At 57.8% G+C, this 27,023-nt stretch overlaps 1 pseudogene and 4 gene segments (V, D, J or C); 3 read left to right on the forward strand and 2 right to left on the reverse strand.

The window, feature by feature from the left end:
• Nucleotides 1-1,511: 1,511 nt before the first annotated feature.
• LOC128946228 (immunoglobulin heavy variable 3-64D-like) lies at nt 1,512-10,280 on the forward strand (the record flags this gene model as incomplete). The annotated part of the segment is given in 3 exon segments: nt 1,512-1,653; nt 7,169-7,327; nt 10,213-10,280. Coding segments are annotated over 3 exon segments (369 nt in total), but the record flags the coding sequence as incomplete, so codon positions are not given.
• Nucleotides 10,281-13,102: 2,822 nt separating this feature from the next.
• Nucleotides 13,103-14,613, forward strand: LOC128946229 (immunoglobulin heavy variable 3-23-like; the record flags this gene model as incomplete). The annotated part of the segment is given in 2 exon segments: nt 13,103-13,439; nt 14,564-14,613. Coding segments are annotated over 2 exon segments (387 nt in total), but the record flags the coding sequence as incomplete, so codon positions are not given.
• A 160-nt stretch (nt 14,614-14,773) lies between these two features.
• On the reverse strand, nt 14,774-15,395 carry LOC128946230 (Ig heavy chain V region 6.96-like; annotated as a pseudogene).
• A 146-nt stretch (nt 15,396-15,541) lies between these two features.
• On the reverse strand, nt 15,542-21,375 carry LOC128946231 (immunoglobulin heavy variable 3-21-like). The segment is given in 3 exon segments: nt 15,542-15,633; nt 19,039-19,380; nt 21,312-21,375. Coding segments are annotated over 3 exon segments (498 nt in total).
• Nucleotides 21,376-25,620: 4,245 nt separating this feature from the next.
• LOC128946232 (Ig heavy chain V region 914-like) lies at nt 25,621-26,739 on the forward strand (the record flags this gene model as incomplete). The annotated part of the segment is given in 2 exon segments: nt 25,621-25,971; nt 26,656-26,739. Coding segments are annotated over 2 exon segments (435 nt in total), but the record flags the coding sequence as incomplete, so codon positions are not given.
• Nucleotides 26,740-27,023: the final 284 nt, after the last annotated feature.

Here is a 27,023-nt window from a genome sequence, read left to right on the forward strand (position 1 = left end):
TCCAACACCACCAACAAGGAAGGAAATACCCCCAAACTGGTTCTGCCCCAAATCCAACTGCTTTGGCCCCCAGTCATGCCTGATTCTGCCCCAAATCCCCACTCTGGGTCCCAGCCACAGCTGCTGACACAAATCCTCAACCTTTGTCCCCAATTCGGGACCCTGGGCCTCAAACCCCGACCTTCAGAGCAAAGTTATGGGGCACAAAGAGGAGATTTGGGGTCAGGAGTTGTGGTTTGGGGTCAGCAGGTGAGAATTGGGGCCGAGCCAGAGCAAGGTTGGGATCAATGGTCAAGGGCGGGGTGTGGGCTGGGGGTCTGGGGGAAGGGTCTGGGGAACGGGGATGGGGGGGGACACGGAGATTGGGGTAGGGACAGCAAGGCCATTGTCACTATGACCAGCCCAATTAGCACCAGCAGCCTTGGCACAGAAATAGGCAGCGGAATCCTTGTCCTTGAGGTTGTTCATGGTCAGAATCACCGAGCTCTGCCCGTTGTCCCTGGAGATCGTGACCCGGCCTCTACCGATGGCGCGTAGTCGGTGGAACCATTGCTCCAGATCGCTGCGATCCATTTCAGCCCCTGCCTGGGTCTCTGTCGATACCAGCCCATCCCAAAATTCCCAAAATCGAACCCAGACCCTCGGCAGAGGAGGCGCAGGGACCCCCCGGGGGCTGGAGTTCCCCCCCACACTCCAGCAGGGTCATGGCGTCTGACTCCATGATTCAGAATGCTGAACGATTGCTATTAAATCTCTACTATATTACACTAATACTAGATTTTATTACAATAATACAATATTATATCTCATTATTAATATATTACATCTTATTAATAATATATTATATCTAACTAATACTATATTATATCTCATTAATTCTATATTATATCCCATTAATACTATGCTATATCTCATTAAAACTGTATTACCTGTCATTAATACTATATTATATCTCATTAATTCTATATAACATCTCATTAATACTATATTATATCTCATGAATTCTGTATTATATCTCTTTAATTCTCTATTATATCTCATTAATCCTACATTACACCTATACCAAAGAGATACTAAAAGAATTCTGATAAAAGACCCTAAAATATCCTGAAGAAACCCCGCGAGTGTCTGACAGAGCCAGGTCACGGCCTGGAGCCCACTGGGCAAGGAAACAAAACAATCCTCAGCAGCACCCAACTGGTAAATCCCTGGAGGGGAACGATCCCCCCGACACATTCCACATGTGCAGAAACAGCAGGAGCAGCGATGAGAGATGGGAATTGTTTCATCTTCTTCTTCTCCCTGTGCTGCTCCAGGAAAAATAATGAGAGAGAGAGAGAGGAAGACAAAGAGAGAGGGAGAGAGAGAGAGAGAGGGAGAGAGGGAGAGAGGGAGAGAGGGAGAGAGAGGGAGAGAGACAATGGGGTCTGACTCTCTGCAGGGAACGAGAATGGCACAGCCAGGCCCCGTGCCCATCTCCCCTTAGTCCCGCAGGGCTCCGGGCGGCTGTGACCCTGCTGGAGTGCGGGGGAGACCTCCAGCCCCCCGGAGGGTCCCTGCGCCTCCTCTGCCGAGGGTCCGGGTTTGATTTCGGGAGTTTTGGCATGCACTGGGTGCGCCAGAGACCCGGGCAGGGGCTGGAATACATCGCCAGTATCAGCAGCAGCGCTGGCAGCACCGACTACGCGCCGTCGGCCAAGGGCCGGGCCACAATCCCCAGGGAAAACAGGCAGAGCTCGGTGACGCTGACCATGAACAACCTCAAGGACGAGGATTCCGCCATTTATTTCTGTGCCAAACGTGGTACTAGTGGTTATGGTGGTGCTGCTGCTTAGAGTGACGATGGCCGTGGTGCATCCATCCCCATCTCTGGGTCCTCACCTGTCCCCAAACTGAGACTCTTCCTTTAAATTCTCCCCCAAACCTCAGCCCTTGACCCTTTGTCCAAAATCTCCCCATTTGCACCAATGGTCAGCACTGACCCCAAACCCTCCACTGCTCCTGCCCCAAAACTCAAACATTGACCCCAAACCTTCATCCCTGGCCTCCAGTTCAGGCCTCCTCCAATCAGGGCCCAGGAGCTGAGGGAGATTTGGGTGAAACTGGCAAACCTGGGTGAAAGTCCAGAGTTGGGGCAAAGATGGTGGACATTCGGGGAGAAGGTCAAGAATGGGGTCAAGGGTTGGGATTTGGGGAAGTATTTGGGGATTTTGGGACATTTACAGAGCCAGGGATGGGGGTTTTGGGGCCACCACCAGCATCATCACCATGTCCAGAGCTCCCAGAGAGGATTCCAGCCCAGCCCCAAGGAGCAGCACCAGACACCGAGGCCGCCGAGGGAGAAGTGAAGCTCCAGGAGGGAGGGAGGGAGGGAGGGAGGAGAAGATGCTGCAATTTTGGGGCTCCGCAGCCTCCCCCCACTTCCTCCCCGGCAGCTGCCGGGGCCGGGCCGGGGCAGGAAAGGAAACAGAAAGTTCCTGGTTTTGTTCATGGTGAACATCTGTGTTTGGCAGAGGGCAGCTCAGCCTCTGGGCGCTGCAGCAGAGCGCCAGCTGCACAAAAAGCTTTGTGTTCAAAGGGCCCTGGAGCGATCCCCTTCCACACTGAGACGGAGGGGAACTGGGCGAGATTGGGAAAAATGGGCAAAACTGGGGGAAACCAAAAGCTGTGGCAGCAGGGGTGGAATTTAGGGGGAAATGGTCAAGATTTGAGAAACAGGGGTGGAGATTTTGGGGAAGGATCGGAGAATTCTGAGATATTTTGGAACAGAGAGGAGAGGGATTGGGACCACAACCACCATCAACACCATAAGCAGCACCACCACTACCACAACCACTAGTGTAACTTTTGGCACAGAAATAAACTGCAGAATCGTCGTCCTTGAGGTTGTTCATGGTCAGCGTCACCGAGCTCTGCCCGTTGTCCCTGGAGATCGTGACCCGGCCCTTGACAGAATCCGTGTAGCCGGTCCAACCACCATTGCTGTTGATGCCCGCGACCCATTCCAGCCCCTGCCTGGCTCTCTGGTGCACTTAGTACATGCCATAATTCCCAAAACTAAACCCAGACCCTTGGCAGAGGAGGCGCAGGGACCCCCCAGGGGGGCTGGAGGTCCCCCCCGCACTCCAGCAGGGTCACGGCCGCTTGGAGCCCTGCGGGACAAAGGGGAGATGGGGATGAGGCCAAAGCTCAACCCTTGACCCAAATCCTGACCCTTGCCTCCAAATAGGGACCCTTGGAGTTTATGATCTTTCTGCCAGGTGGGTCCTGAACTTTTTTCCAGCTGGCCACACCCACATTAAGGCTCTCAACCAATCAGATTTCTCATCTCCATCTCCCCTCTTTCCCGCACGGCTCCGATCGGCCGTGACCCTGCTGGAGTGCGGGGGGGACCTCCAGCCCCGCAGGGGTTCCCTGACGTTGCTCTGCCGAGGGTCCGGGTTCAGTTTCAGGGGTCACTCCATGCAATGGATCCGGCAGAGCCCCGGGCAGGGGCTGCAATGGCTTGCGGGGATCCACAGCTCTGGGTGTTTCACTGACTGCTCCCCGTCGGTGAAAAGCCAGGTCAGGATCTCCAGGAACAACGGGCAGAGCTTCACAGCCCTGACCGTGTTTGACCTGGAGGATGAGGATTCCGGATCCTATTTCTGTGCCAAAGCTGCTGGGGCTGGTGGAGATGACCATGATGCCAATGCTATTGACTCCACCACTATTGTTGTGTCCCCAAATGTCCCCAAACCGCAGACCCTCCCACCAAATCGCAGACCTCGTCCCCACTCTCGGTGACTGGATTCGTGTCCCCAGCCCCGGGCCCAGCGCTGACCTTTGGGGCAGAGTTTGGGGGAAGATAAATGGCCAAGGGTTGGGGTTTGGGGCTGGAGAGGGGAAAGGGAAAATGAGAAATGGTCATGGGCTGGGTCAGGGGGTGGGAGCTGGGGAAGGGTCCGCAGGACATAGACAGCTGGGGGTGCAGTGATGAGGGTGAGACCAGGACTTCGCAGGTCCCCATGTGCAACAGCAACAGGACCACCAGTATTGTAAGATTTCCCGAAGAAATAAATGGCGGAATCCTCGTCCTTGAGGTTGTTCATGGTCAGCGTCACCGAGCTCTGCCTGTTGTCCCTGGAGATCCTGAACCAGTCCTTGACTGACGGGGCGTACCAGGTGCTGCCACCATTGCTGGTGATACTTGCAGGCCATTCCAGTGCATTCTTTGGTGTCTGTCGATACCAGCCCATCCCAAAACTGCCGAAACTGAACCTGGACCCTCGGAAGAGGAGGCGCAGGGACCCCCCCGGGGGCCTGGAGGTGCCCCCCGCACTCCAGCAGGGTCACGGCCGCCCGGAGCCCTGCGGGACAAAGGGGAGATGGGGATGAGAAACCTGATTTGTCGATGGCCTAAAAGTGGGTGTGGCCTGCTGGTAAAAATGGGGGGACCCCCTAGGAAGGGCCACCAGAATCAGCAGGATGACAGCAGATTGTCACGATTTGGGGCCAACAGCCAGGATTTGGGTCAATGTTTAGCTCTGGCCTCATCCCCATCATCTCCCCTTTGTCCCGCAGGGCTTCGGGCAGCCGTGACCCTGCTGGAGTGCGGGGGGGACCTCCAGCCCCACGGGGGTCCCTGCGCCTCCGCTGCCAAGGGTCCGGGTTCAGTTTTGGTAGTTTCGGCATGCAGTGGATCCGCCACAGATGCAGGCAGAGGTTGGAGTGGCTCACAGGGATCAGTGACAATGGTGGCACCACCGACTACGCGCCATCATACAAGAGCCGGATCACGATCTCCATGGACAACGGGCAGAGCTCGGTGACACTCACCATGAACAGCCTCAAGGACGAGGATTCCGGATCCTATTTCTTTGCCAAACGTGACAATGGTTATGCTGGTGGTAATGCTGCTGCTGTTTTTGCCTTCACTTCTGCATGAGGGTCGTGAAATTTCTCCAGTCTCTTTTGCCTTCACCATGAGGGTCGTGAAATTTCTCAAGTCCCAGCGATGCTTCCCCCAAGTTTCAGCCCTTCTAAAACCTCGACCATTTTCCCCCAAACTCTACCATTGTTGCCCCAACTCTGTACTTTCCTCCAATTTTGCCCATTTCTCCCTAATGTCTACCCAGTCCCAGGTCCTGATTGGAGCAGGCCTTAACTGGAGCCCAGGGGTGAAGGTTTGGGGCCAATGGTTCAGATTTGGGGCAAGTCATGGGAAGGGTTTGGGGTCAGTGCTGACCATGGGGGCAAATGGGGGAAATTTTGGGACCAAGGGTCAAGGGCTGAGGTTTGGGGGGGAAGAGTGTGGGTTTGGGGACTGGGGGGGCTCAGAGAGGGGTGATGCCAAAACTGGCATGGTCAATATAAGCAGCAGTAGCACCACCAGCAGCACCAGCAAAAGCAGATTTGGCACAGAAATAAACGGGGGAATCCTCATCCTTGACGTTGTTCATGGTCAGCGTCACCGAGCTCTGTCTGTTGTCCCTGGAGGTCCTGAACCGGCCCTTGACTGATGGCGCGTAGCCGGTGCTGCCACCAGTGTTGCTGATGTAGGCAACGAATTCCAGCCCCTGCCGGGGTCTCTGGCCGATCCATTCCATTTCAAAACTTTCAAAACTGCACTAGGACCCTCGGCAGAGGAGGCGGAGGGACCCCCCGGGGCGGCTGGAGATACCCCCCACACTCCAGCAGGGTCACGGCCGCCCGGAGCCCTGCGGGAAAGAGGGGAGATGGGGATGAGGCCAAAGCTCAACCCTTGAACCCACAATCCTGACTCTTGGCCCCAAATTGGGACCCTTGGACAATCTCATCCTAATTGTCCTGCACCTGCTGAGCTTCCCAGGTCCCACCCCATTTTCCAGTTTGACACACCCACTTTTAAGCCCTCAGCCAATCAGGTTTCCCATCCCCATCTTCCTTTGTCCCTCAGGGCTCTAGGCTGGCGTGACCCTGCTGGAGTGCGGGGGGGGCCTCCAGCCCCCCGGGGGGTCCCTGCGCCTCCTCTGCCGAGGGTCCGGGTTCAGTTTCAGACAATTTGGTATGGGCTGGATGCACCAGAGACCCGGGCAGGGGCTGGAGTTTGTAGCACAGATCAGCACTGCTGGTGCCACCCACTACGCAGATTCTGTCAAGGGTCGGTTCAGGATCTCCAGGGACAACGGGCAGAGCTCGGTGATGCTGACCATGAACAACCTTAGGGACGAGGATTCCGGATCCTATTTCTGTGCCAAGGATTCCTATGGTGGCTGGAATGCTGCCCATGGCATTGGTTTCACTCCCGGTAGTTGGGTTGGTGTTTGGGTTCCTGTCCCCATCCCTGTCCCCAGCTGTCCCCAGACCCTTCCCCCAAACCCCCCTGACCCACCCCTGACCCTTTGTCCCAGCCCCGCCGCCTTTGCCCCAACGCTGCCCTTTGGCCCCAAACCCTGCCCTGGGTCTGGCCCCAAACTCAACTCTCGGCCCCAAATCTCCCCCTCGTTCCCCAAAAGTTCCTAAAGGGCCGAGATTTGGGGGCAGCGGGTGAAGACTGGGTAAGCGGCTGCGGCTGGGAGCCCAAAGTGGGGATTTGGGGCAGAATCAGGCGAGTTCTGGGGCCATAGCAGGAGGATTTGGGGCAGAATCAGTTTGGGGGTTTGGAGTCTTTGGTCAACCATGGGTGGAAATGGGGGAGATCATGGCAAATGGGTCAAGAATGGGGTCAAGGGCTGAGATTTGGGTAAAGGTTCTGAGATTTGGGGACAAGAGGGGCTCAGACAAGGGTGCTGCCACCACCAGCAAGGTAAATATAAGCAGCAGCAGCCCAAGCAGCACCAGCAGCTTTGGCACAGAAATAGGATCCGGAATCCTGGTCCTTGAGGTTGTTCATGGTCAGCGTCACCGAGCTCTGCCCGTTGTCCCTGGAGATCCTGAACCGGCCCTTGACTGATGGCGCATAGCCGGTGCTGCCACCAGTGTAGCTGAACACCGCGACCCAGTCCAGCCCCTGCCTGGATCTCTGGCGAACCCAATCCATTCCAAAATTCCCAAAACTGAACCCGGACCCTCGGCAGAGGAGGCGCAGGGAGCCCCCGGGGGCTGGAGGTCCCCCCCGGACTCCAGCAGGGTCACAGGTTCAGTTTTGGGAGTTATGAAATGTTCTGGACCTGCCAGAGACCCAGGCAGCATTTGGAATACGTCGCAGGGATCTACAACCCTGGTGGCACCACCTACTACAATCCATCGGTCAAGGGCCGGTTCACGATCTCCAGGGACAACGGGCAGAGCTCGGTGACGCTGACCATGAACAACCTCAAGGATGAGGATTCCGCCACCTATTTCTGTGCCAAGAGTGCTGGTGCTGGTTGGGTGAAAGTGCTCATCGTATTGACGATGGCCATGCTGTCCCCATCCCCATCTCCGTGTCCCCACCCTGTCCCCATTGTCCAGACCCTTCCCCCACACCTCCAGCCCACACCCAGCCCTTGACCATTGATCCCAACCTTGCTCTGCCTCGGCCCCAATTCTCACCCGCTGACTCCAAACCACAACTCCCGACCCCAAATCTCCTCTTTCTGCCTCAAACCATTGCTCTGAAGGTCGGGGATTGAGGCCAAGGGTCCCGATTTTGGGACAAAGGTTGAGGATTCGTGTCAGCAGCTGTGGCTGGGAGCGCAAAGTGGGGTTTTGGGGCAGAATTGGGCGATTTTGGTGCAAACTTAGTTGGATTTGGGGCAGAACCAGTTTTGGGGTTTGGCTCCATGGTTGGTGTCGTGGAACTGGGGGAGATCTGGGACAAAGGGTCAAGAATGCGGTGAAGGGCTGAGACCCAGGGGAAGGGTCGTGGGACTGGGGAGAGGAGGGGACAATGAGATGGGGGCTTGGATCCACCATGGATGCCATCCAAATTAGCACCAGGACCCACATAACCAGCATAAGCACGTTTGGCACAGAAATAGGATCCGGAACCCTCGTCCTTGAGGTTGTTCATGGTCAGCGCCACCGGCTCTTCCCGTTGTCCCTGGAGATCGTGAAGCAGCCCTGCACCGATGGCCCGTAGTAGGCGCTGCCACAGTATTGATCCGCACGAGCAAATCCAGCGCCTGCCCGGGTCTCTGGCGGATCCAGTTCATGTCGTAGCTCCCGAATCTGAACCCGGCCCCTCGGCAGAAGAGGCGCAGGTACCCCCCGGGGGGCTGGAGGTTCCCCCCGCACTCCAGCAGGGTCACGGCCGCCCGGAGCCCTGCGGGAGAAAGGGGAGATGGGGATGGGGCCAAATCTCAACCCTTGACCGAAATTCTGATTATTGGCCCCAAATTCTGACCCCTGGGCCTTCTCATCCTTCTCCAATGTGGGTCCCGACTCTTTTCCAACTGGCCAAACACACTTTGAAGCCCTGGACCAATCAGGTTTCTCATCCCCATCTCCCCTTTGTCCCGCAGGGCTCCGGGAGGCCGTGACCCTGCTGGAGTGCGGGGGGGACCTCTAGCCCCCCAGGGTGTCCCTGCGCCTCCTCTGCCGATGGTTCGGGTTCTGTTTTGGGGGTTTTGGCAAGCACTGGGTGCGCCAGAGACCCGGGCAGGGGCTGGAATGGCTTGCAGGGATCAGCAGTGGCGCTTACACCGACTACGCGCCATTGGTGCAGGGCCGGTTCAGGATCTCCAGGGACAACGGGCAGAGCTCGGTGACGCTGACCATGAAAAACCTCAAGGACGAGGATTCCGGATCCCATTTCTGTGCCAAGGGTTCTGGTGCAACTGCTCCTGATAATGATGCCTATGCTATTGGGCCCGCCCCCATCGCTGTGTCACCACATGCCCTCACTTGTCCCAGACCCTTTCTGAAACCCCAGCCGCTGACCCAATTCCTGTCCCCGTGCCCCAACCCTGCCCTGGCTCTGCCCCGCATTCTCAGCTCCTGGCGCCACACCTCAGCTCAGGGCCCACTCGGGGCCATTTTGGCTCCTGAGCTCTTCTTTGCCATTCTGACCCTGCCCTCCACGGATGGAACGTTCCAGGTGACTCCACCCTTGCACCCCTCTGCTTCTCTGATCATGGAGCCCCTGGCTCGAGATCAATTTGAAAAATTCAATTTCCCCAAAATTTTATGTGTAATTTGGGTAAAATAAGGGGGTTTTCTCCAGAGACAGGATTCCAGCCCAGCCCCAAGGAGCAGCACCAGACACCGAGGCCGCTGAGGGAGAAGTGAAGCCCCAGGTGGGAGCGAGGGAGGGAGGGAGGGAGGAGAAGAGGCCGCGATTTTGGGGCTCCGCAGCCTCCCCCCACTTCCTCCCCGGCAGGTGCCAGGGCCCGGCCGGGGCAGGAAAGGAAACAGAATGTTCCTGGTTTTGGTCACTGTGAACATCTGTGTTTTGCAGAGGGCAGCTCAGCCTCGGGGCGCAGCGGCAGAGCGCCGGCTGCACAAAAAGCTTTGTGTGCAAAGGGCCCTGGAGCGATCCCCGTGCCACACTGGGACGGAGGGGAACTGAGGGAGATTGGGGAGAAATTGGCAAAACTGGGGGGAAATTGGGAATTGGGGAAGTGACGGTGGAGTTTGGGGGAAAGTGGTCAAGATTTGAGAAACTGGGGTGGGGATTTTGGGGAAGGATCAGAGAATTCTGAGTTATTTGGGAAGAGAGAGGAGAGGGCTTGGGACCACAACCACCATCAACACCATAAGCATAAGCGCCATTACCACAGCCACTGGTGTAACATTTGGCACAGAAATAGGATCCAGAATCCTCGTCCTTGAGGTTGTTCATGGTCAGCGTCACCGAGCTCTGCCCGTGGTCCCTGGAGATCGTGAGCCGGCCTTTGATCGACGGCGCGTACCAGGCACTGCCACCAGTGTTGATCTCTGCAACGTACTCCAGTGCATTCCTTGGTGTCTGTTCATACCAGCCCATCCCAAAACTTCCGAAACTGAACCAGGACCCTTGGCACAGCAACGTCAGAGACCCCCCGGGAGGCTGGAGGTCCCCCCCGCACTCCAGCAGGGTCACGGCCACCCGGAGCCCTGCGGGAAAAAGGGGAGATGGGGATGAGGCCAAAGCTGAACCCTTGACCCAAACCCTGACTCTGGGCCCGAAACTTGGACCTTTGGACCACCCCATCCTAGTTGTCCTGCTCCGGCTGCCCCTCTAAGCTGGGTCCCACCCCATTTTCCAGTTTTACACAAGCCACTTTGAGGCCCTCAGCCAATCAGGTTTCTCATCCCCATCTCCCCTTTGTCCCGCAGGGCTCTGGGCAGCCGTGACCCTGCTGGAGTGCCGGGCGCACCTCCAGGCCCCCGGGGGGTCCCTGTGCCTCCTCTGCTGAGCGTCCGGGTTCACTTTCGGGAGCTACGACATGAACTGGGTGCACCAGAGACCCGGGCAGGGGCTGGAGTGGGTCGCGGGGATAAACACTGGTGGAGGCACCTGGTACGCGCCATCGTTCAGGGGCAGGTTCAGGATCTCCAGGGACAACGGGCAGAGCTCAGTGACGCTGACCATGAACAACCTCAAGGATGAGGATTCCGGATCCTATTTCTGTGCCATATTTGCTGGTGCCAGTAATTAGTGTGCTGCTCCAGTCTATCCTTTTGGCCTTTTCCCCGTTCCCCACACCCTTCCCCCATACCCCAACCCCTGACGCCACTCCTCACTCTCTGTCCCAGCCCTGCTCTGGCTCTGCCCCCAATGTCCCCTCTGGGCCACACTCAGCGCCCTCGATCCCAAAATGTCACCGAAATGCCTGGATTTGGGCCCAAAGTTTAAATCAGGGATCAAGAATTCATATTTTAGCCCAAAATTCCCCATGTGAGGCCGACGGCGCAGATTTGGGTCGGTGGCTGTGACTCAGTACCTGCAGGGGAGATTTGGGGTAAAACTGGACAAGTCTGGGGGCAGTGGTTGGGATTGGAGGGCCGAGGCTCGTCTCAGAGTGAAACCAGCCCTGATTTGGGGCCAGGAGCTGAGATTTGGGGCCAAGAGCTGAGATTTGGGGCCAGGAGCTGAGATTTGGGGCCAAGAGCTGAGATTTGGAGCCAGGAGCGGAGATTTGGGGCCAGAGCAGGGCAGAGCTGGGACACGGAGACAGGAATGGGGTCAGGAGCTGGGGTTTGGGCAAAGAATCTGGAAAATGGGGACAAGTGGGAAAACAGCAATGCGGATGGGGACAAAAGGATGCGCAGCAGGAGCCCAACCAGCACCAGTAGATTTGGCACAGAAATAGGATCCGGAATCCTCATCCTTGAGGCTGTTCATGTTCAGCGTCACCGAGCTCTGCCCGTTGTCCCTGGAGATCGTGAACCGGCCCTTGAATGATGACGCGTATCTGGGAGTGGCGACATCACTGGTGACACTTGCCAAAAGCTCCAAACCCTGCCCGGGTCTCTGGCGATGCCAGCCCATCCCAAAATCCCCGAAATGGAACCCGGACCTTCGGCATAGGAGGCGCAGGGACCCCCCGGGGGGCTGGCGGTCCCCCCCCGACTCCAGCAGGGTCACGGTGGCCCGGAGCCCGGCGGGACAAAGGGAAGATGGAGATGGGAAACCTGATTGGTCGAGGGACTTAAAGCTGGTGTGGCCTGCTGGAAAATGGGGCAGGACCCACCTGGGATGAGGATGATGAACTCCCAGGGTCCCAGTTTGGGGCCAAGGGTCAGCATTTGGGTCAAGGGTTGAGCTTTAGCCTCATCCCCATCTCCCCTTTGTCCCGCAGGGCTCTGGGTGGCTGTGACCCTGCAGGAGTGCGGGGGGCACCTCCAGCCCCCCAGGGGGTCCCTGACGTTGCTGTGCCGAGGGTCCGAGTTCAGTTTGGGGGTTTTGCAATGTTCTGGGTGCGCCAGAGACCCGGGCAGGCGCTGGAATTCATCGCCAGCATCAACAGTGATGGTTCCAGCACCAGGTACACAGATTCAGTGCAGGGCCGGTTCAGGATCTCCAGGGACAACGGGCAGAACTCGGTGACGCTGACCATGAACAGCTTCAAGGACGAGGACTCCGGATCCTATTTCTGTGCCAAATATGTGGTTTGGGCTTTTTCTGCAAATCCTTTTGTCCCCATCCGCATGGGTTTTTCCCCACTTGTCCCCATTTTCCAGATTCTTTCCCCAAACCCAAATCCCTGACCCCATTCCTGTCCCCGTGTCCCAGCTCTGCCCTGCTCTGGCCCCAAATCTCAACTCTTGGCCCCAAATCTCAGCTCTTGGCACCAAATCTCAGCTCCTGTCCCCAAATCAGGGCCGGTTTCACCCTGAGCTCAGCCTCGTCCCTCCAAACCCGACCACTGCCCCCAGACTTGTCCAGTTTAAACCCAAATCTGCCCTGCGGGCACCGATTCAGCCACAGACCCAAATCTGGCCCGGCTGGACTCACATTGGGAATTTTGGGCTAAAATTTGAATTCTTGATCCCTGATCTTAACTTTTGGCTCAAATCCAGGCATTTCGGGGACATTTGGGAAACAAGGGCACTGAGTGTGGCTCAGAGGGGACATTTGGGGCAGAGCCAGAGCAGGGCTGGGACAGAGGGACAGGAATGGGGTTTGGGGGAAGGGTCTGGGGCATGGGGATGCAGAAAGGGACGCAGTGATTAGATCAGTTTAATCAAGATGAGCAGCAGCATTACAACAACCATCAGTACTGGTTTTGGCACAGAAATAGGATCCGGAATCCTCGTCCTTGAGGTTGTTCATGGTCAGCGTCACCGAGCTCTGCCCGTTGTCGCTCGTCAATGTGAACCGGCCCTTGACCGAGTCCGCGTAAAAGATGCTTCCACTTCGTCTGCTGATCCCCGCCACCACATCCAGCCCCTGCCCAGGTCTCTGATGGATCCACAGCATTGCAAATTTTTCGAAATCAAACCCAGAGGTGCGGAAGAGGAGGCGCAGGGACCCCCCGGGGGGCTGGCGGTCCCCCCCGCACTCCAGCAGGGTCACGGCCGTCCGGAGCCCTGCGGGACAAAGGGGAGATGGGGATGAGAAACCTGATTGGTCGAGGGACTCAAAGCAGGCGTGGCCAGATGGACAAAGGTGCAGGACTCTCCTGGGATGACAGTGATGAACTCCAAGGGTCCCAGTTTGGGGCCAAGGGTCAGGATATGGGTCAAGGGTTGAGCTTTGGCCTCATGCCCATCTCCCCTTTGTCTCGCAGGGCTCCGGGCGGCCGTGACCCTGCTGGAGTGCGGGGGGGACCTCCAGCCCCCCGGGGGGTCCCTGACATTGCTGTGCCGAGAGTCCGGGTTCAGTTTCGGTGGTTTCCACATGAGCTGGTATCGCCAGAGACCTGGGAAGGGGCTGGAGTGGCTCACGAGTATCAGCAAGGATGGTGGCAGCACCGAGTACGCGGATTCCGTCAAGGGCCGGTTCAGGACCTCCAGGGACAACGGGCAGAGCTCGGTGATGCTGACCATGAACAACCTCAAGGATGAGGATTCCGCATCCTATTTCTGTGGCAGAAGTGTTGTTGGTAGTGCTGGTTGGAACGCTGCTGCAGGTATTGGTCACTCTCATGTTTCGGTTGCATTTGGCCGTGTTCCTGTTCCCTGGTCCCCACCTATCTCTATTCTCTGGACCCTTCCCCAAAACCCCAAGCCTGGACCCCATTCCTATCCCCATGTCCTAATCTTGGAGTGGTTCGGCCTGAAATCCGCTCTCTGCACCTTACCACAAAGTTGACTCAAACCTTAACCCTTGGCTTGAAGTATCCACTTTTATAACAAGGTTTTGTGGCACAAAGTGGAGATTTGGGTCAGGAGTTGTGGTTTGGGGTCAACGGGTGAGAACTGGGGCCGAGGCAGAGCAAGGTTCGGATCGATGGTCAAGGGCTGGGTGTGGGCTGGGGGTTTGGGGGAAGGGTCTGGGAAACGGGGACAGGGGGGACACACAGATGGGGATGGGGACAGCAAGGCCATCATCAATAGGATGAGCACTTTCAGCTCAAACAGCACCAGCACTCTTGGCACAGAAATAGGTGGTGGAATCCTCGTCCTTGAGGTTGTTCATGGTCAGCGTCACCGAGCTCGGCCCGTTGTCCCTGGAGATCATGAACCGGCCCTTGACCAAATGGATTGTAGTAGGTGGTGCCACCAGTGTTGTAGATGCCTGCGACGTATTCCAAACCCTGCCCGGGTCTCTGGCGGATCCAGGACATTCCATAACTCCCAAAATCGAACCCGGACCCTCGGCACAGTAATATCAGGGACCCCCAGGGGGCTGGAAATCCCCCCCGCACTCCAGCAGGGTCACGGCCGCCCGGAGCCCTGCGGGACAGAGGGGAGATGGGGATGAGGGCAAAGCTCAACATTGACCCAAATCCTGACTCTGGGCCCCAAATTGGGATCCTTGGAGTTCATCATCCTCCCAGGAGTGTTTTACCCCTTTGTTAAGATGGCCACGCCCACTTAAAAGCCCTAGACCAATCAGACTTTCGATTTCCATCATCTCTCTTTTGTCTCGCAGGGCTCCAGGCGGCCGTGACCCTGCTGGAGTGCGGGGGGGACCTCCAGCCCCCCAGGGGGTCCCTGCGCCTCCTCTGCCGAGGGTCCGGGTTCAGTTTCGGACAAACCAGTCTGATGTGGATCCGACAGCGGCCTGGGCAGGGCCTGGAATACATTGCAGGGATTGACTATGATGGAGACACCAGATACTCGTCATCGTTCAGCGGCTGAGTCAGCATCTCCAGGGACAACGGGCAGAGCTCGGTGACGCTGACCATGAACAACCTCAAGGTCGAGGATTCCGGATCCTATTTCTGTGCCAAAACTCCTGAGAGTTATAATGCTGTTGTTGATGATCGTAGTGACGCTGCTGGTGCTGGTTATGGAGCATTTAGCCCCGCCCCCTTTGTTGCATCCCTAATTGTCCTGAAACCCCAGACCCTCCCCCCAGATACCAGCCCTCGTCCCCGCTCTTGGGGGCTGAATTCCTGTCCCCAGCCCCGGGCCCAGCGCTGACCTTTGGGGCACAGTTTGGGGGAATGTCAATGGCCAAGGGTTGGGGTTTGGGGCTGGAGAGGGGAAAGGGAAATGGAGAAATGGTCACGGGCTGGGTCAGGGGCTGGGAGCTGGGCAAGGGTCTGGGGAATGGGGACAGGTGGGGATACAGTGACGGGGATGGGGTGAAACAGCAGCACCCAAACCTGCACCGACAGTTTTTGTGCAGAAATAGGATCCGGAATCCTCGTCCTTGAGGTTGTTCATGGTCAGCGTCACCGAGCTCTGCCCGTTGTCCCTGGAGATCGTGAACCGGCCCTTGACCAATGGTGCATAGTGGGTTCTGGAAAGATCGTAGCTGATCTCTGCCACGAACTCCAGCCCCTGCCCGGGTCTCTGGCGGATCCAGTACATATTCACATTCCTGAAACTGAACCCGGACCCTCGGCAGAGGAGGGGCAGGGACCCCCCGGGGGCTGGAGGTCCCCCCCGCACTCCAGCAGGGTCACGGCCGCCCGGAGCCCTTCGGGACAAAGGGGAGATGATTAAAAATGAGAAATATGATTGGTCTAGATGGGGAAAAGGTGTGCGTGCTCCAGAAAAAGGGGGCGGAGCCCACCTGGGAGGGGCAGCAGGAGCAGCAGGGACAGGAGCCGGAGGGAGCTCAAGGCCAAGGCCGGGATTTGCTGGAGTTGGGGTCCCAGGGGGGTTTGCAGGTTCTTAACGTGGTATTGCGTTTGAAATCAATGTGGAACCCTGAGGAGAAGGTGTCCAATTAATTAATGAGATTGTTTAATTCCAGCTTTTGAGGAACCTCAGGATACCCAAAAAATCTGCTGGAGATTTGGGACCGAACGAGGGGAGTTATGAGTGAAATTGGTGAAGATTTGGAGATGGGCTCCAAGCGGCCGTGCCCCTGCTGGAGTGCGGGGGGGACCTCCACTGACGTTGCTGTGCCAAGGGTCCAGGTTCGATTTCGGGAGTTTTGGGATGGGCTGGATGCACCAGAGACCCGGGCAGGGGCTGGAATTTGTCGCAAGGATCAGTGACAGTGGAGGTTACACCGAGTATGTGCCATCGGTCAAGGGCCGGGTGACGATCTCCAGGGACAACGGGCAGAGTTCAGTGACACTGACCATGAACAACCTCAAGGACGATGATTCTGCCGTTTATTTCTGTGTCTCCTGGTGGTGATGGTGCTGCTCCTGCTGATTATATTGACGGTGCTCATGATGTCCCCATCTCCTCGTGTCCCCCCCCGTCCCCGTTGCCCAGACCCTTCCCCCAAACCCCCCGCCCACACCCAGCCCTTCACCATTGATCCCAACTATGCTCTGCCTCTGCCCCAATTCTCACCCGCTGACCCCAAACCACAACTCGCGACCCCAAATCTCCTCTTTGTGCCCCAAAACCTGATTCTGAAAGTGGATACTTCTGGTCATGGGTTAAGATTTCGGTCAACTTTGTGGTCGAGAGTGGAGAATTTGGGGCACAGCCAGGACAGGGTTGGGAGATGGGATCAGAAATGGGGTCATAGCAGAGTTTGGGAGAAGGGTCTGGGGAACCGGGACAGGTGGGGACACAGCCATGGGGATGGGGTCAATACCATCAGCAGCAGCACCCGAAGTATCATAGGCAGCTTTCCCGCAGAAATAGGATCTGGAACCCCCATCCTTGAGGTTGTTCATGGTCAGCGTCACCGAGCTCTGCCCATTGTCGCTGGAGATCCTGAACTGGCCCTGCACTGATGGCGCATACCAGGCGTGGGCACCGCTAGCGTCGATCAGCGCCAGCCTTTCCAGCACCTGCCCGCGCCTCTGGCGGGTCCAGGTGATGGAGTGAGCCCCGAAACTGAACCCGGACCCTCAGCAGAGAAGGCGCAGGGACCCCCCAGGTGGCTGGAGGTGCCCCCCACACTCGAGCAGGGTCACGGCCGCCCGGAGCCCATCCCCAAACCATCCTGGTTATTGCCAAACTCCCCTGGTTTGCTCCCAAATCTCTACCAGTGATCTCCTGTATAATAAGTTGCCTCAAATCATACAATTCTCCCCTATCCACTTGTTAGTAATTGGAAACCTCCTCCTGATTCTTCTCCACTGATGGTGCAATTTAAAACTCATTAATGACCGCCAAAATCCACCGGGACCCCAACCCCAGCACAACACGGCCACTGCCTCGAGTTCCCTGGAGCTCTTGGCCGTGCAGCTGCTGCTGCCCCTCCCAGGTGGGCCCCGCCCATTTTTCCAACAGCCACACCCCTTTCCCCTTCTGGAGCAATCATATTTCTCATTTTTAATCATCTCACCTTTGTCCCGCAGGGCTCCGGGCGGCCGTGACCCTGCTGGAGTGCGGGGGGGACCTCCAGCCCCCCGGGGGCTCCCTGCGCCTCCTCTGCCGAGGGGCTGGGTTTGATTTCGGTGGTTCTGATCTGCACTGGATCCGCCAGAGCCCTGGGCAGGGGCTGCAATGCGTGGCCGCCATCGACAGCCACGGTGGCACCGACTACGCGCCGTCACTGCGGGGCCGGGTCGCGATCTCCAGGGACAACGGGCAGAGCTCCATGTCCCTGACTGTGAACAACCTCAAGGACGAGGATCCCAGATCCTGTTTCTGCGCCAAGGAGTCCAGCACTAACATTGCTGCTGGTGCCCTTGAATTCATTGACCCGTGCCCATCCCTGTGTCCCCACCTGTCCCCATTGTTCAGGTCCTTCCGTCCGAACCATTACCCCATCCCTGACCCCCACCGACCCAAATCTGGCCCATTTTCCCAAATCTTCAGCATTTGCACCCAGGTTTGGTGACCTTGGCTGAGACTTGTAGCCAGGAGCTGAGGTTTGGGGTCAAGAGCTGAGATTGGGGCAGAGCCAGCTCAGAGCTGGGACACGGGGACAGGACTGGGGTCAGGGGCTGGGGATTCGGGGAAGGGTCTGGGGAACGGGGACAGGTGGGGACAAAGAGATGGGGAGGGGGTCAAAAGGATAACCAGCAGCAGCCCAACTACCAGCACAAGCACATTTGGCACAGAAATAGGATCCGGAATCCTCGTCCTTGAGGTTGTTCATGGTCAGCGTCACCGAGCTCTGCCCGTTGTCCCTGGAGATCGTGAACCGGCCCTTGACCGAATCTGCGTAGCCAGTCCAACCAGCATTGTTGGTGATCCCAGCGACGTACTCCAGCCCCTGCCCGGGTCTCTGTCGATACCAGCCCATCCCAAAACTGCCGAAACTGAACCCGGACCCTCGGCAGAGAAGGCGCAGGGACCCCCCGGGGGGCTGGAGGTCCCCCCGGCACTCCAGCAGGGTCACGGCTGCCCGGAGCCCTGCGGGACAAAGGGGAGATGGGGATGAGGCCGAAGCTCAACCCTTAACCCAAATCCTGACTCTGGGCCCCAGATTGGGACCCTTGGAGTTCATCATCCTCCTCCCAGGTGAGTCCCTTCCGTTTTTACAGCTGACACTGCCACCCAGTCATGCCCTCAGCCAATCAGGTTTCTCATCCCCATCTCCCCTTTGTCCCGCGGGGCTCCGGGCTGCCGTGACCCTGCTGGAGTGCGGGGGGGACCTCCAGCCCCCCGGAGGGTCCCTGACGTTGCTGTGCCAAGGGTCTGGGTTCAGTTTTGGGGGTCACTCCATGCAATGGATCCGCCAGAGCCCCGGGCAGGCGCTGGAATGGGTCGCAGGGATCCACAGCTCTGGGGGTTACACCTACTACGCGCCGTCGGTCAAGGGCCGGGTCAGGACCTCCAGGGACAACGGGCAGAGCTTCACAGCCCTGACCATGATCGACCTGCAGGACGAGGATTCCGGATCCTATTTCTGTGCCAAAGCCGCTGGGGCGGATGGGGATGACCATGATGCCAATGCTATTAACTCCACCCCTACTTTTGTATCCCCAAATGTCCCCAAACCGCAGACCCTTCCTCAATCCCTGGCCTCATCCCCACTCTCGGTGACTGAATTCGTGTCCACAGCCCCGGGCCCAGCGCTGATCTTTGGGGCAGAGTTTGGGGGAAGATCAGCGGCCAAGGGTTGGGGTTTGGGGCCGGAGAGGGGAAAGGGAAATGGAGAAATGGTCACGGGCTGGGTCAGGGGCTGGGAGGTTGGGAAGGGTCTGGGGAACTGGGACAGGGCGGACGCAGTGATGGGGAAGAGGTCAATACAGCAGGGATCGTTGTCACAAGCACAACCAGCAAAACCCTTGGCACAGAAATAGGTGGCAGAATCCTCGTCCTTGAGGTTGTTCATGGTCAGCGTCACCGAGCTCTGCCCATTGTCCCTGGAGATCGTGAACCGACCCTTGACCGATGGCGCGTAGGAGATGTAGGAACCATCGCTGCAGATGCCTGCGAGCCACTCCAGCCACTGCCCGGGTCTCTGGCGCACCCAGCTCAATGGGTAACTCCTGAAATCGAACCCGGAGCCTCGGCAGAGGAGGCGCAGGGACCCCCCGGTGGGCTGGAGGTCCCCCCCGCACTCCAGCAGGGTCACGGTCACCTGAAGCCCTGCGGGACAAAGGGGAGAGGGGGATGAGGAGACGCATTGGTTATGGACCCAAAGTGGGCACCGCCATGCCAGAAAAAGAGTGTGGGATCCACCTGGGAGGGCCAGCAGGAGCTGCAGGAGGAGGATGGGGAGGTCCCAGGGTCCCAATTTGGGGCCATCATCAGGGTCTGCAGGCAAGAATCAACATTTGGGTGGATTCGTTCCCTCCTCCCCATCTCCCCTTTGTCCCGCAGGGCTCCGGGCGTCCGTGACCCTGCTGGAGTGCGGGGGGGACCTCCTGCCCCACGGGGGTTCCCTGCACCTCCTCTGCCGAGGGTCGGGATTCAGTTTTGGGAGTCTTGCCCTACAATGGGCCTGACAGAGACCCGGGCAGGGGCTGGAGTTCGTCGCCTACATCCGCAGTGGTGGCAGCACCTGGTAGGCGGATTCGGTCAAGGGCCGGTTCATGATCGCCAGGGACAACGGGCAGAGTCTGATGACGCCGACCATGACCAACCTCAAGGTCGAGGATTCCGCTCTTTATTTCTGTGCCAAAAATTGGGATGATTGTTGTGCTCCTGCTGCTGGTGAGGATATTGATTGTGGTGATGTTGGTCATGGTGGTTTTGGCCCTGCTCCCATTTGGACTCCCCCCTGTCCTCAAACCCAGACCCTTTCTCCAAAACCTCAGCCCTTGACACTTGTGACCATCGGCCTGAGAATCCCTATGGGGCAGCCCAAAATCTGCAACCCTGTCCCCAAACCAAAGCTGCGGGCATTAAATCTTGAGGATTCAGCACAAAAATTGGCAACAAGGGTAAAGGGGTGGGGCCGAGAGTTTGGAGTTTGGGGGAGAATGGGGGAGATTTGGGACAGAGCCAGTTCAGGGCTGGGACACGGGGACAGGAATGGGGTCAGGGGCTGGGGACTGGGGGAAGGGTCTGGGGAACGGGGACAGGGGGGACATAGAAATGGGTGCAGGGTCTATACAATAGGCACCAGTATAACCAGCACAGCAAGCAGCACCCTTGGCACAGAAATAGGATCCGGAATCCTCGTCCTTGAGGTTGTTCATGGTCAGCGTCACCGAGCTCTGCCCATTGTCCCTGGAGATCCTGAACCGGCCCTGCACTGATGGCGCGTAGCCGGTGCTACGACCATTGTAGCTGATACTGGCAATGTATTCCAGCCCCTTCCCGGGCCTCTGGCGCATCCATCCCATTGCAACACTCCCAAAACTGAACCCAGACCATCGGCAGAGGAGGCACACGGAACCCTGGGGGGCTGGAGGTCCCCCCCGCACCCCAGTAGGGTCACGGCTGCCCGGAGCCCTGCGGGACAAAAGGGAGATGGGGATGGGAAATCTGATTGGCTGTGGACCCGAAGTGAACATGGCCATGCCAGAAAAAGTGTGTGAGACCCATCTGGGAGAGGCAGCAGGAGCAAAACAACCAGGATGGGATGGTCCATGGTTCACAGTTTGGGGCCAAGGGTCAGGATTTGGGTCAAGGGTTGAGCTTTGGCCTCATCCCCATCTCCCCTTTGTCCCGCAGGGCTCCGGGCGGCTGTGACCCTGCTGGAGTGCGGGGGGAACCTCCAGCCCCCCGGGAGATCCCTGACGTTGCTGTGCCAAACATCTGGCTTCAATTTCACAAAATCTGCAATGTTCTGGATCCGCCAGAGACCCGGGCAGGGGCTGGAATTCATGACGGGGATCAACGGCGATGGTTCCACCCCCAGATACACACCATCGGTGCAGGGCCGGGTCAGGATCTCCAGGGACAACGGGCAGAGCTCGTTGACGCTGACCATGAACAACCTGAAGGACGAGGATTCCGGATCCTATTGCTGTGCCAAAGACGCCTATGATGGTTGGGGTTGGGAGGCTCATGCTGCTGGTTCTAATTTTGGTCCCGTCCCCATCCCCGTTCCCCAGGTCCTTCCATCCTACCTTTGACCACATTGTTGACCCGCACAGACCCAAATCTGGACCATTTTTCACAAATCTTGACCATTTGCACTGAGGGTTCAGAGCCTTGGTTGAGCCTTGGAGCCAAGGGCTGAGGTGTGGCGCCAAGAGCCAAGATTTGGGGCAGAACCAGCTGAGTTTGGAGCCAATGGTCACAAGTGAACCCTGCTGAGATCTGGGGCACACAGGGCAGAGTATTGGGGATGAACCTTTGAGAATTATTTCAAAATCTGAAAGCGCCATGGAAATGTGTGAGGTGAGACAATGATTGGGGAGATAGGGGAAAATGGTCAAGATTTGTTGCCAGCACTAAAGATTTGGGAGTAGAATGTGGGGTTTTGGGATGTTTGTGGGCACAGTATCGAGGAGGGGCCACCACTGGCATCGTCATCATACCAGCAACAATATTAGGACCACAACCACTGCTGTAACATTTGGCACAGAAATAGGATCCGGAATCCTCGTCCTTGAGGTTGTTCACGGTCAGCGTCACCGAGCTCTGCCCGTTGTCCCTGGAGATCGTGACTCGGCCCTTGACTGAATCCGCGTAGCCAGAGTTGCCACCATCGTTCCTGATCCACGCGAGCCATTCCAGCCCCTGCCCGGGTCTCTGGCGAACCCAGAACATGTCGTAGCTCCCAAAACTGAACCCGGACCCTCGGCAGAGGAGGCGAAGGGACCCCTCGGGGGGCTGGAGGTCCCCCCCCCCCGCACTCCAACAGGGTCACAGCCACCCGGAGCCCTGTGAGACAAATGGGAGATGGAGATGAGAAACCTGATTGGTCCAGAAGGGGAAAAGGGGCGTGGCTTGAGGAAAAAAGGTGTGGAACCCTCCTGGGAAGGGCAGCAGGATCAGCAGGGTCAGGAGCCGGAGGGAGCTCAAAGCCGTGGCCGGGATGTGCCCGGGTTGGGGTCCCGGGGGGAATTGGGGGTTGTTAACAGTGTATTAACTGTGTAATCAATGCAGAATGCTCAGGATGAGGTGTCTAAGAAATTAAAGAATTGATTGGGGTTAATTGCAGGGTTTGAGGCATGTTGAGATATGGAAATCTCTGGTGGGGTTTTGAGACCAAACCAGGGGAGTTTTAAGAGAAATTGGTGAAGGTTTCGGGATGGGCTCCGGGCGGCCGTGACCCTGCTGGAGTGCAGGGGGGACCTCCAGCCCCCCGGGGGGTCCCTGCGCCTCCTCTGACGAGGGTCCGGGTTCGATTTCGGGAGTTATGGAATGTTCTGGATGCGTCAGAGACCCGGGAATGCGCTGGAGTGGGTCGCGGGGATCTACGGTAATGGTGGTTAAACGGCCTACACACCATCAGTCAAGGGCCAGTTCACGATCTTCAGGGACAACGGGCAGAGCTCGGTGATGCTGACCATGAACAACCTCAAGGATGACGATTCCGCTGTTTATTTCTTTCCCAAATGTTACAGGAGTGGTTTTGGTGGTGATGCTGCTGCTCATGGTGTTGATGGTGGTTGTGTTCCCAAGCCCTCTCCTCTCTCTTCCCAAATAACTCAGAATTCTCTGATCCTTCCCCAAAATCCTGGCTCTTTTTCTCACATCTCAGATATTTTCCCCCACACTCCACCATCACTTCCCCAATTCCCAACTTCCCAACAATTTTGCCCATTTCTCCCCAGTCTGGCCCTTCCCCTCCGTCCCTGTGTGCAACAGGGATCACGCCAGGGCCCTTTGCACACAAAGCTTTTTGTGCAGCCGGCGCTCTGCCGCAGCGCCCCGAGGCTGAGCTGCCCTCTGCCAAACACAGATGTTCACAGTGACCAAAACCAGGAACTTTCTGTTTCCTTTCCTGCCCCGGCCGGGCCCTGGCAGCTGCCGGGGAGGAAGTGGGGGGAGGCTGCGAAGCACCAAAATCGCGGCCTCTTCTCCTCCCTCCCTCCCTTTGTCCCTCCTGGGGCTTCACTTCTCCCTCAGCGGCCGCGGTGTCTGGTGCTGCTCCTTGGGGCTGGGCTGGAATCCTCTCTGGGATTTCTGGTCATGGTGATGATGCTGGTGGTGGCACCAAACCCCCATTCCTGGTTCCCCAAATGTTCCAATATCTCCAACTCCTGCCCCAAATCCCAACCCTTGACCCCATTCTTGACCTTCTCCCCAGTGTCCACCATCATTGCCCCAACATTCAATTTTCCCCCAGTTTTTCCCATTTCACCCAAACCTCCCCCAGCTCCCCAGGACCTGATTGGAGGAGGCCTGACCTGCAGGCCAGGGGTGAAGGTTTGGGGCCAATGGTTGAGTTTTGGGGCAGGAGCAAGGCAGGGTTTGGGGTCAGTGCTGACCATTGGGGCAAATGGGGGAGATTTGGGACAAAGGGTGAAGTGCTGGGGTTTGGGGGGAGGATCTGGGTTTGGGGACAGGGGGGGAACTTAAGGATGGGGACTCAGAAAAAACTACCATGACCAACATCACCACAACCAATATCGTCACCAGCAGCAGGAGCACAACAATCATCCCAATTTTTGGAACAGAAATAAACAGCGGAATCCTCGACCTTGTGGTTGGCGATGGTCAGCGTCATCAGACTCTGCCCGTTGTCCCTGGCGATCATGAACCGGCCCTTGACCGATGGCGCGTACCACGTGCTGCCACCGTTGCGGTGTAGGTGTCGAATTCCAGCCCCTGCCCGGGTCTCTGACGGACCCATTGTAGGGCAAAACTCCCAAAACTGAACCCAGACCCTTGGCACAGCAACGTCAGGGATCCCCCGGGGGGCTGGAGGCCCCCCCCGCACTCCAGTAGGGTCACGGCCGCCCGGAGCCTTGCGGGAAAAAGGCGAGATGGGGATGAGAAACCTGATTGGTCGAGAGTCCCCAAGACATCCTGGCCAGTTGGAAAAATATACAGGATCCATTCTGGAGGGTGACCAGGATCAGGAAGAGAATTACAAAGGGTCGTCCCAGTTTGGGGCCAAGGGTCAGGATTTGGGTCAATGTTGAGCATTGGCCCCATCCCCATCTCCCCTTTGTCCCGCAGGGCTCCGGGAGGCCGTGACCCTGCTGGAGTGTGGGGGGGACCTCCAGCCCCCCGGGGGGGCCCTGACTGTGCAGTGCTGCACCTCTGGGTTCGATTTTGGGAGTCAGCCTATGAGCTGGGTCCGTCAGAGACCCGGGCAGGGGCTGGAGTGGCTCGTGGGGATCAGCACTGGTGGCAGCACATGCTATGCGCCATCGGTCCAGGGCCGGGTCACGATCTCCAGGGACAAAGGGCAGAGCTCGGTGACGCTGACCATGAACAACCTCAAGGACGAGGATTCCGGATCCTATTTCTGTGCCAAACGTGCTACTAGTGGTTGTTGTAGTCCTGGTGCTTACAGTGAAGATGACAGTTGTGGATCCACCCCCCTCTCAGTGTCCCCCCCTGCCCCCAATCTGAGACCCACGCCCCAAACGTCGGATCTTCACCCTTTGTTCCAATTTTGCCCCAATGATCAGCACTGACCCCAAACCCTCCCCTGCTCCTGCCCCAAAACTCAACCATTGGCCCCAAACCTTCCCCCCTGGGCTCCAGGTCAGGCCTCCTCCAATGAGGGCCTCGGAAACTTGGAGATATTTGCATTAAATGGGCAAAATTGTGAGAAAGCCGAGAGTTGGGGCAGCAGGGGCCAAGTTTGAGGGAAAATATTGAGCATTTGAAGAGAAAAGCTGGGCACTGGAGGAAGGATCACTGGGAATGGAGACATCTGGTGACCATCATGGAGGGCGGGACCACTGCCGGAATTGTCAATACAAGCAGCAGAACCATAAGTGTAACCACTCTAAGCATGTTTGGCACAGAAATAGGATCCGGAATCCTCGTCCTTGAGGTTGTTCATGGTCAGCGTCACCGAGCTCTGCCCGTTGTCCCTGGAGATCGTGACCCGGCCCTTGACCGATGGTGCATAGCATTTGCTGCCACCAGTGCTGATCCCCGCGAGCCACTCCAGCACCTGCCCGGGTCTCCGGCGCACCCAGAGCATGTCGTAGTTCCCAAAACTGAACCCAGACCCTGGGCAGAGGACGCACAGGGACCCCTCGGGGGGCTGGAGGTCCCCCCCGCACTCCAGCGGGGTCACGGGCTGCCCAGAGCCCTGCGGGACAAAAGGGGAGATGGGGATGAGAAACCTGATTGGCTGAGGGCCTCAAAGTGGGCAAGGCCAGCTAGAAAAAGGAGGAGGATCCACCTGTGAGGAGGATGATGAGCTCCATGGGTCCCAATTTCGGGCCCAGAGTCAGGATTTGGGTCAAGGGTTGACCTTTGGCCTCATCCCCATCTCCCCTTTGTCCTGCAGGGCTCCGGGCGGCCGTGACCCTGCTGGAGTGTGGGGGGGACCTCCAGCCCCCTGGGGGGTCCCTGACGTTGCTGTGCCGCACATCTGGGTTTGATTTCGGGAATTTTGGAATGATCTGGATCCGTCAGAGACCCAGGCAGACACTGGAATACATCGCCAGCATCAGCAGCAGTGGTGGCGGCACCGGCTACGCGCCATCGGTCAAGGGCCGGTTCAGGATCTCCAGGGACAACGGGCAGAGCTCGGTGACGCTGACCATGAACAACCTCAAGGACGAGGATTCCGCCGTTTATTTCTGCACAAAACGTGCCAATAGTAGTTACGGTTCTGAGAGTGCTGCTGCTATTGGGAGCAGCACCGTCAGTGTTCCCACCGCCATGGTTTTGACCAACTGTCTCCACAGTGACCCTTCCACCAAATCCCAGCTCCTGACCCCATTCCTTTCCCCGTGCCCCAACCCTGCCCTGGCTCTGCCCCACATTCGCAGCTCCTGGCCCCACACCTCAGCTCCGGGCCTACTCGGGGCCATTTTGGCTTCTTGGCTCGCCCCGGCCCCTCTGCCAGGATTCCTGGGCTGAACTCGCCCAGCTCTGCCCAAATCTGCGCTGCTGGCCCCGAGCAGCCACCACTCACAAAAATCCCCAATTCTGATCCAAATCAGGGCCCCGGGCCTCAAACCCTTAACTTCAGAGCAAAGTTTTGGGGCACATAGAGGAGATTTGGGGTCAGGAGCTGTAGTTTGGGACAGCGGGTTAGAACTGGGGCCGAGGCAGAGCAAGGTTGGGATCAATGGTCAAGGGCTGGGTGTGAGCTGGGGGTTTGGGGGAAGGGTCTGGGCAACGGGGACAGGGGGGGCCATGGGGATGGGGACACAACCATCATCATCTTAATTAGCAACAGCACCACCATCACCAGTACCAGCAGATTTTCCGCAAAAATAAACGGAGGAATCCTCGTCCTTGAGGTTATTCATAGTCAGCGTCACCGAGCTCTGCCCGTTGTCCCTGGAGATCGTGACCCTGCCGTTCGCTGAATCCGCTTAGCCGGAGTTGCCACCATCATTCCTGATCCACGCGAGCCATTCCAAGCCCTGCATGGGTCTCTGGTGCACCGAGAACATGTCGTAGCTTCCGAAACAGAACCCGGACCCTCGGCAGAGGAGGCGCAGGGACCCCCCGAGGGGCTGGAGATCCCCCCCGCACTCCAGCAGGGTCACAGCTGCCCGGAGCCCTGCGGGACAACGGGGAGATGGGGATGAGGTCAAAGCTCAACCCTTGACCCAAACCCTGACTCTGGGCCCGAAACTGGACCCTTTGGACCACCCCATCCTAGTTGTCCTGCTCCGGCTGCCCCTCTAAGGTGGGTCCTGCCCGATTTTCCAAGTTTGACACATCCACTTTGAGGCCCTCAG

This window comes from Melozone crissalis, unplaced genomic scaffold (assembly GCF_028551555.1).
Source record: "Melozone crissalis strain CALT ecotype California unplaced genomic scaffold, PUWL_Pcris_2 ptg000079l_1, whole genome shotgun sequence".
Lineage (NCBI taxonomy): Eukaryota > Metazoa > Chordata > Aves > Passeriformes > Passerellidae > Melozone > Melozone crissalis.